Source organism: Lactuca sativa, chromosome 5, assembly GCF_002870075.4.
Source record: "Lactuca sativa cultivar Salinas chromosome 5, Lsat_Salinas_v11, whole genome shotgun sequence".
NCBI classification, from domain to species: domain Eukaryota; kingdom Viridiplantae; phylum Streptophyta; class Magnoliopsida; order Asterales; family Asteraceae; genus Lactuca; species Lactuca sativa.
Window position 1 is genome coordinate 260358398 of NC_056627.2, and position 10158 is coordinate 260368555.

General features: G+C 39.9%; 1 protein-coding gene across 1 annotated transcript; it reads right to left on the bottom strand.

Annotated features, from left to right (window-relative positions):
• Nucleotides 1-8370: 8370 nt before the first annotated feature.
• Nucleotides 8371-9917, bottom strand: LOC111878708 (uncharacterized). The gene is made up of 4 exons (XM_023875216.1): nt 9795-9917; nt 9407-9697; nt 8881-8984; nt 8371-8764 (listed from the first exon to the last, which is right to left on the bottom strand). Exons 1-4 carry the CDS (start codon nt 9915-9917, stop codon nt 8371-8373), a joined length of 912 nt encoding a protein of 303 aa, XP_023730984.1.
• Nucleotides 9918-10158: the final 241 nt, after the last annotated feature.

Consider the following 10158-nt stretch of genomic DNA (forward strand, 5'->3'; position numbering starts at 1 on the left):
GGAGTTCAAGCTAGCTGAATTCAGGAAGTCAACGTGGAAGTACAGGTTCACACTTCCGACATCCGTAGGCTGGACAGAATTCAGGACAATGCCCAACTCCAAACCGAGGCATTCCAAGCGCAAATGATTGTAGCCCTCACCGAATTAAGGGGACAACAAGCCGCCTTAGATAGGCGTCTAATGGAATCGAAGCAATCAGATGCGGATTCAAGCTCCAAGCGCAACCTACGTCGCAAGTAGTGTTTGCCAAAATCTCAAATTTTGTTATAAGTTAGGACCTCGGCTAAAAGTTTTTAATTTTCTTAAACTTTGTAACCGGAGACCCTTATAGGGGTCAAATTTTCATGATCGTTGTATCAACTATTATATTAATATAAGTGGCACTATTATTACTACGTGGAGTATTTCATTCAATCCTTAAAAAGTTATGGAGAAAACAAATGCTTGTTTCATATTTTCAGTCTTACAAATAACTTTCATTCTTCTATTTCGAGACTCATAATATCATCTGTTGTTGAGCTATAGCAAATTAGTTCATAAGACACATACATTTTCTATGCTATGGAATTCTTATCTTTATCTTTTCAACCTATAGTTGAAGGATGCCTCCGCGTAGGAACCCGAGACGAAACAACGGTGGGGAAGCACCTATACCACCACCACCTCCACCTCCTCAATTTGATGCTGCCATGTTCCAAGCAGCACTCACAGCAGCTGTGGCGGCTGCCATGTCACAAATCAATACCCCTGTTACTACAGGTTCGAGAATTGGCACGCCTCCTTCCAACCATGGCGAGAGTCATGGACAACCCCGAGAATGCACTTATAAAGACTTTACAAATGCCAAACCCCGGATGTTTAATGGGATAGGTGGTGTGATGATTTTGAGGCAGTGGATTGAAAGGACAGAGTCAGTCTTTGAAATCTGCTCCTGTCTCGAGCACAACAAAGTTAAGTTTGCCACCTTCACACTTACTGATAGAGCTTTAACTTGGTGGAATGGCCACGTTAAGGTACTTACTCTGATAGCGGCAAATTCCATAAGCTGGGAGAGCTTAAAAATCATGCTTATGAGAGAATACTGTCCATGAGGAGAGATTCAAAAACTCGAAAACGAACTCTGGACTCTTGGAATGGTTGGTACCGACATAGCAACTTATACCAACAGATTCTGTGATCTGGCAATCCTTTGCCTAGATATGATTGCTCCTGAGAGCAAGAAAATAGAGAGGTACATTTTGGGACTGTCGCCCCAAATTCAGTCAAGTGTGTTAGCTTCAAAACCTGACACTTTTGAAAGTGCCAAGGAACTGGCACAATCTCTTGTTGATTACGGAGGTCATCAGAACTCAACAGTTTCTGCACCAGAACCACAGAAGGGAAACAACAACAACAATAACAGGAAGAGAGTATGGAATAAAAGGAAGGGTGGGTCTTCCCAAGAATCTGCGAAGAAACAACTGGTTTCAGTGAATGCTGCTACTGTACCTACTACCGTTCCTACAAATCCCTACCCAACAAAGACTTATGGAGGTAACCTTCCAAAGTGCACCAAATGCACTTACCACCATCATAGACCTTGTCGGGAAATGTAGTGCTCCAACTGCAACGGAAAGGGACACACTATCCGTTTCTGCAAGGATCCCGCAAAGCCGATCACTCAAGTTCCCAATGCTGGTGTAGGCCAAACTTGCTACGGTTGTGGCGAGGTGGGCCACTATAAGAGAAACTGCCCGAAGGCAGCAAATACCGGCGGGGTGGGACGGGTTTTGGCTATAGGCCACGATGAAGCCGTAGCTGATCCGACTGTAGTTGCTGGTATGTTCCTTCTCGATAATTCATATGCATGCATACTATTCGATAGTGGAGCGGAGAGAAGCTTTGTGAGTCAAAACTTTATTCACTTACTTAAACGAAAACCTAGCAAGTTAGAAAAATCATTCACTATAGAAATGGCAAACGGATTAACGTAAAACACTAAGTGCATATACATGGACTGTACATTAACTTTAGACAGTCATTCTTTCCCAATCAACCTCATGCCAGTCCAAATTAAAAGTTTCGACGTCATAGTCGGCATGGATTGGTTAAGTCTTCTTCGCGCCGACATCATGTGCTTTGAGAAAGCAGTTCGTCTTAATCTCCCTAACGACGAAACATTAGTGATTTACGGTGACAAATCAAGTACAAACATTCGCATCATTTCGTGCATCCAAGCTCGAAAGTGTTTGCGGAAGGATTTTCAAGCATTTCTTGAACACATCGTCGATACGAGTCAGGAATTTAAGGACATCAAGAACATTCCATAAGTATGCGACTTTCCCGATATCTTTCCAGAAGAACTACCGGGATTACCACCACAACGCCAAGTCGAGTTCAGAATCGAACTAGTTCCAGGGGCTACCCCAGTAGCGAAATCGCCTTATTGTCTGGCACCAGCAGAGATGCAAGAACTTTTCAGTCAGCTTAACGAACTCCATCAAAAAGGATTCATTAGACCAAGTTTCTCACCTTGGGGAGCACCGGTCTTGTTCGTAAAGAAGAAAGATGGATCGTTCCGTATATGCATTGACTACAGAGAACTAAACAAACTTACTGTCAAAAATCGTTATCCTCTGCCCCGCATTGACGACTTATTTGATCAACTTCAAGGAGCAAACTACTTCTCGAAGATAGACCTACGATCCGGATATCACCAATTGCGAGATCTAGAGGATGATATTCCCAAAAGAGCCTTCCGAACTCGTTATGGACACTACGAGTTTGTAGTGATTCCGTTCGGATTAACCAATGCACCAGCAGTATTCATGGACCTAATAAATAAGGTGTGTCGTCCTTACATGGATCAGTTCGTCATCATCTTCATCGATGATATACTTATCTACTCCCGAAGTAAGGAAGAGCATAGTCAACACCTACGAAAAGTCTTAGAAACATTGCGATCGGAGAAGCTCTATGCGAAGTTCTCTAAATGCGAATTTTGGATTCGAAGAGTCGAATTTTTGGGCCATGTTGCTAGCGAGAAGGGGATACACGTGGACCCATCCAAAATTAAGGCCATTGAGAACTGGTCGGCACCAAAGAAATCTACAGAGATTCGTCAATTTCTAGGTCTCGCTGGCTACTATCGCAGATTCATAAAGAACTTCTCTAGCATTGCGAAACCTCTTACTGCATTAACCCAGAAAGGCGTGGCCTTTGACTGGGAAGCACAACAAGAGAAGGCGTTCCAAACACTAAAACAGGCCTTGTGCACTGCGCTGATACTATCCCTTCCCAAAGGGATAGAAGATTTTGTAGTGTATTGCGATGCATCAAACCAAGGACTTGGTTGTGTTATTATGCAGAGAGGGAAGGTTATTGCTTATGCCTCTCAACAGCTTAAGACACACGAAGTGAACTATACGACACATGATCTTGAGTTAGGAGCAGTGGTATTTGCTCTGAAGATCTGGAGACACTACTTGTACAGAACAAATAGTACTATTTTCACTTATCACAAGAGCCTTCAACACATTTTTTATCAGAAGGAGCTCAACATGCGACAACGACGATGGGTTGAGTTACTCAATGACTACGAATGTGAAATTCGTTATCATCCTGGCAAGGCCAACGTGGTAGTTGACGCCCTCAGTCGAAAAGAATACACTGGTCGGAGAGTCAAATCTCTGACTATGACTATCCATTCCCACTTATCCACACAAATTAAGGAGGCTCAACTGGAAGCTTTACAACCTGAAAGGGTGGCGGGTGAATCCCTGAGAGGAATGGAAAAGAATCTAGAAATCAAGAGTGGCGGAGCATATTATCTCATGGACCGAATCTGGACACCGAAACATGGTGGTTTCAGAGACATAGTCATGGTCGAAGCACACAACTTGAGATATTCCGTTCACCCAGGTTCAGATAAAATGTATCTGGATCTTAAGAAACTATACTGGTGGCCTAACATGAAAGCAGAAATTGCTACCTTCGTAAGTAAATGCCTTACTTGCGCTAAGGTTAAGGTCGAGTATCAGAAACCGTCAGGATTACTACAACAACCGGAGATACCAGAATGGAAATTGGAATGGATTACTATGGAATTCATAACCAAGTTGCCCAAGACGACGGGTGGAATGGATACCATATGGGTCATCGTCGACAGATTGACCAAATCCGTGCATTTCCTACCAATTAGGAGACTGACAAGATGGAAAAGCTTACAAGAACTTACATAAGGGAAATAGTGTGACTGCATGGTGTTCCGATATTGATGCGGGCCCTAGTGTGGAGGATCGGGCCCTTGCGTTCCTAGAGGCCCACGATCGTGTGACTAAAGGGGCTTCACGAAAATGGCCATAACTTTGGCTACGAATCTCCGTTTTGGGCCTACGACCAGTCAAATCGAAGCTTGGAGCAAGGAGCACGTCTAGATAAGTACCCGAAGGGGACTTACCCATTTTTGAGTCCATAAATCGCTTTCTAAATGGAGTTATGAGCAATTTTTGTTATTTTTCCTTAATTTTTGGGTTTTGTTTTTGGGTTTGTATTTGGCCCATGGACTTTTAGGGTTTCATTTTAATTTCTGCTTCTTATTTAACTGTTTTTGATATAATTTGGATGGTCAATCATCAATTTTATGAATTTCGATTTTCTCCCAAATTCTGTGTGTTAACCCAGATTTTGAAGCCAATCCCACGGTATTCGTAGAATCAACGTGGTTTTGAAGAGATTGTCCTGGCTATTCTTTTAGAATCAACAGGTTCATTCTTGGTTATCTTTGTGTTGTTTTTTTGCGCTGCATCAGATATCCATTATCTCCGATAGAGATAGTAGATTCACTTCAAGATTCTGGCAGTCACTACAAAGTTCCCTGGGGACTAGGCTAGACATGAGTACGGCCTACCACCCACAAACAGACGGGCAAAGTGAGAGAACGATACAAACTTTGGAAGATATGTTGAGAGCCTGTGTGATTGACTTTGGAAAGGCATGGGATATCCATTTACCCCTTGTCGAATTTTCATACAACAATAGTTATCATACAAGCATAAAGGCTGCTCCGTTTGAAGCCCTCTATGGTCGAAAGTGCATGTCCCCTCTGTGTTGGACTGAAGTTGGCGACACCTAGTTAGCTAAAGGACGAGTTCCTGAAAGCACTCTCACCGGTCCGGAAATCGTACGGGAAACAACAGAGAAGATCATTCAAATTCGTGAACGGTTGAAAGCCTCTAGAGACCGACAGAAAAGCTACGTTGACCAAAGGAGGAAACCTTTGGAATTCCAGGTAGGAGACCGTATTTTATTGAAGGTCTCACCGTGGAAGGGTTAATACGCTTCGGAAAGCGTGGGAAACTAAATCCAAGATACGTAGGGCCTTTCAAGATTCTTGCCAGAATCGGCCATGTGGCTTACAAGCTTAATCTACAGCGTGAACTTAGTAACATACATCCAACCTTCCATGTCTCGAACTTGAAAAAGTATATGTCCGATGAGACTCTTGTTATTCGACTCGACGAGATCAAGATCAACGAGAGCCTCAACTTTGTGGAAGAACCGGTAGAAATCATGGATCGAGAGGTCAAACAAACGAAACAAAGTCGCATACCCATCGTGAAGGTTCGCTGGAACGCCAAGCGAGGACCTGAATTCACATGGGAACGCGAAGATCAGATGAAACAAAAGTACCCTCATCTTTTTCTCTGATTCACTAGTATCTTTACTACTATAAATTTCGGGACGAAATTCGCTCTAACGGGGGGATGATGTGACAACCCGATATTTCGACTTTATGTAATGACCTAAAAAGTCAAGTATTGTAACTACCTTTGAAATAATGAAATTAACTTCAAAAGTGAAATATGTAAAAGTCTTTATAAGAATATCTATTATGTTAGATATTGTGTCAAGGTTTACAGAAATACTAAGAACACTAAAATCCGAGTTACAACGAAGAAGTTATGACCATTCTAAGATTTCCGACAAAACCGGCAACACCGATTAAATGAAAAACGTGAAGTTTCCATACAATAAAATTTAGACTTAAGTATCTAAATGAAAGTTATAGATAACATTAAACCGTGAGCGTACACAAAAAGAACGTCCAAATCTGACTTCGTATGAGGAAGTTATGATTTTTCCAAGATCCGAACACAGCAGTAGACAGCTAAAAACTCGAAATGGAGCTCGAGAGACTTTTGACCAAAACAACCTAAATGAGAATCTAAGGTCTCAACATTAGTAGCGCAACGGCGAAAAGTCTGACGAAAACGGACATCGGATGAAGAAGTTATGGATTTTATACGGACTTTTCGTGTCCCGGCCCGTTAAAAATAAATAATTAAAAATAAATTCAAAATTTGCCGATGAAGTCTAAACGAGAGTTGTAGATCATAGTTTTAGCTACGCGTGCATATAAAGAACGTCGAAAACGGAGCTCGTACGCAAAAGTTATGGATTTTACAAGTTCGGGGTCCAAAATTCGAGGCTGTCAAGTTTGCCACGACGTGGCACTGGTTGGCCGCGACCCGACAAGTGACTGAGGGCGTCCCATTAATGGAAGAGGATAGAATTGCTCCCCACGACATGGCACACCCTTGCCACGACGTGGCACTCAAAAATACCCCCTATAAATAAAACTCTTGGGGTGCCGGGTTTAGGTGCTCCATTCTTCCCTCTCTCATGCTGAAACTCTGCGGTTAAGCTCCCGAAGCCCCGGTTTTCACACTCAAGTTCTGAAGGAAGGTTCTACTCTCCCGATATTCCCGAGATTTCCGAGATTCCCGAGAATCCCGAGAAAATCGACTTTCACAAGCCGAAGTTCTGCTCGATTTTCATCTTGTTTTCCCCAATCAATCAATCAAGTGAGTTCATACCCTTATAATCCACACTTTTTAATGTTTTATAAATACTTTTATATGCTTTTAAAAGGGGAAATACAAGTAAAACACACGATTATTATCGTGTGTTATATAAAGTTTCATTATACACTTTTTATCAATGGAATCATATGTGATTTATAACTATTATAGGGAAACATTCGCATGCAAAATATATCATGATTACCTCATATCTTTTGTAATGAAAAATGTTGATATATATGTATAAATCAAACACTCTTCTTATACTATAAGTATAGGTGTCCATCTTAGACATTATAAAAATTTCACTTTTCATAACGAGTGAGTATTTTACTAAGGATTTCTATGCAAACGAGACACATTTTTAGAAAACTATAATAGGTATAGTTTTACGAGAACATTACGAACTTTTACATACTAGAAACACTATTTCAAGAAGTTTACTTTCATATACAAGAACAAACGAACATTTTCACACGTAAATCTGTTTTATACTAAGTTTTGTGAGACATTAACTTCACGTACGTTCGAGTACGCATTTCAAGTCCTGTATTATATACCAGAATCCCTTGGAGGGGGAGCATGGTGTTTGTGTATATATCTATACGGGCTTGACAACCCTTGCCCTGACTGTTAGCTACAGTCCACCATTTGGGGTGACAAACGTTAGAACATTCCAACGCCTGAAGAACATTGTGTATAGGCATTTCTAGTCAATAGCATGGTTATAAAACTCACATGGAGTATTAAAAACACATTGATTTATGGGGTTTTTCAGACGTATTGGAAATTTTATACGTACATACACTTTCTAGAAACAAACATTGGTCTTGAAAGAAGGCTACATTTATGCTAGTAGAAAATATAGGATTTTCTAGGAACGAACAAACAAGAACAAAACATTTCATTTCATACAAACATTGTCATTTAATACGTATGAAACTCACCAGCTTAAATGTTGATCTACTCTTTCAAAACTACTTGTATGTCCCAGGGATTCAGTCATTACAGGTAACAAACAGCTTTTGAAGAAGGGACACTGCGGCGCCAGTTTAATTTCATATTTTGACATCATATTGTAATTGGTTTTGAACATGTACCTTTTAACAATGTAAACTTTCAATTATATATATGATGGTTGTATTGCTTTCTTTACTATGTATTCATTTGTTACGTTACCACATGAAGTCATCCGCCCCCGAACGTTTCCGCCGTTCCGGTTTGGGGGTGTGACAATGTCACAGTCCACAAACATGCAAAAGTTACTGGTGACTCTACTACAAGTGAGAATCCCAGAAGTAAAATCACCAATTATTTGAGATTCAGGATGATCTCGAAGGATTCAATGATTTGCATTATCATTCACATTATTTAGGACATAATCTCCCTAATTTGAAGAGTTGGATGGCTCAGCTTCTTTAGAGATGACAGCCTGATCTTTGGTGTCAGACTGAGAATTGATAGTTGAATCAATGTTAGGAATAAAAAGCTCAACGGAATTTGATAATAACTTAGGGTCAGGGTCTGTTTAGCTTGAAGTAAGTTCACTTAAAATGGAAGAAGGATGATCTATCCTATCATGAATGAACGAGTCTTCAATGAACGTGAAACGAGTAGTCTCCTCAATAGTTTTCTTTAAAAGATTGAACACCTTGAAGCCCTTAGACACACTAGAGTATCCCAAAAACACTCCATCAAATTTAGCTTCAAAATTTGAATGTTGATCCCTCTGATTCAGATTATAACACACACATCCAAACACATGAAAATAGGAGATGTCAGGTTTTCTCCCTTTAAGTAGCTCATAGGTAGTTTTCCCATGACACTTCACAATGATGGAACGGTTTTGAGTGTAACATGTTATGTTCACAGCTTCATCCCAGAAAGATAAAGGAAGACCAACCTCAACAACCATCGCCCAACTTCAATGAGTGTCTGATTTTGTCTTTCAAATATGTCATTTTGTTAAGGGGTTCTAACATCAGATAAATTTTGAGATATTCCTGAATTTAAGCAAAAATCTTCCAAGGTGGAATACCTTAAATTAGTTCCATGATCACTATGTAATTGCTTGACTTTATGGTCATAAAGAACTTCCCATTGCTTAATGAGAGAGATGATATCATCAGCAGCATGGCCTTTCTTTCTCAAGAAAATCACCCATGTAAATATTGAAAAATCATTCATGAGGACAATAGTGAACTTCTTCCCGGATCTTGACTTTATTGGGACAGGTCCAAATTAATAGGTTCATATGAAGGAGACGAAAGGTTTGGTGATGGAGGAATAGGAATTTGGCTTGAAGTATGACTTGGTTTTCTTTCCCTTTTCACACGCTAAACTTACTTTGTCCTTTATGAATTGCATCTGAGGAATTCCTCTCACAAGATGATTCCCAGAGATCTTTGAGATCTTCTTGAAGTTCAAGTGAGATAGTCTTTTGTGCCACAACCAGTTTAGATGCGATTCAACACGAGATAAGAAGCAGCGACGAAGAGAGTTTTCAGTAGAAAACGTGTCCAAAACATAAATGTCATTTTGTATGTTTCAGTCGGCACAATCACATTCTTTTGATTAATCACTTTTCCTTCCTTCTTGTTAAAATAGACTTCATAATCAGCGTGACATAATTGGTTGATAGATATGAGATTGTGTTGAATACCTTTGACGTATGACATATTCTTTAATAAAATAGAGTTGCCTTTGATAGTTCCAAACCCTTTTGTAGCTCCCTTTCCATTATGTCCGTATGTAATAGTTGGACCATCCTTTTTTACAATGTCTTCCAGAAGAGACTTGGACCATGTCATATGCCTTGGGAAACGACCATCTAAATACCAAATATGTTTTGTACCCTAAAAAAACTAAAATAGACAATTAGTATACACTGAACCATCTTGCAGTGGGTCACTTAAGAGAAAATAGGTAACAAGCATCAGGGAGACAATTTACCAAGTTTCCCTTTTTGATCCATTTCTTATTTCGAGTCATGATGTTATCAGCACAAATACAGCCTTTTTCAAGCTTACACTTGCTGACTTTGTGAGAAGCATCACCACAACGATAACAAATCATGGTTCCATAAATCTTTCTTTTAACATTAAACCTTCGATTTCTTTTGACAACAGAACTTGAGAGATATTGATAATTTGATTTGAATACTCTTGTTTTAGTTTTGTACTAAGGAGTTTCATCAATGGTGTACTCATATGACAAATAAATTTGTATCAAATTTGAATTAGTAACTAATCCCAACATGGAAGTACTGAAAAAACTCATATAAGCAAAAAAATCTCAAATATCCGTGGTCATGAAA

Coding starts and splice junctions, on each gene's coding strand:
- LOC111878708 (XM_023875216.1), bottom strand. CDS start 9,917: ATGATTTGTTATCGTTGTGGTGATGCTTCTCACAAAGTCAGCAAGTGT. Junction 9,698..9,794: donor GGATCAAAAAGGGAAACTTG/GTAAATTGTCTC, acceptor TAGTTTTTTTAG/GGTACAAAACATATTTGGTA. Junction 8,985..9,406: donor AAGTGATTAATCAAAAGAAT/GTGATTGTGCCG, acceptor TTCTTGAGAAAG/AAAGGCCATGCTGCTGATGA.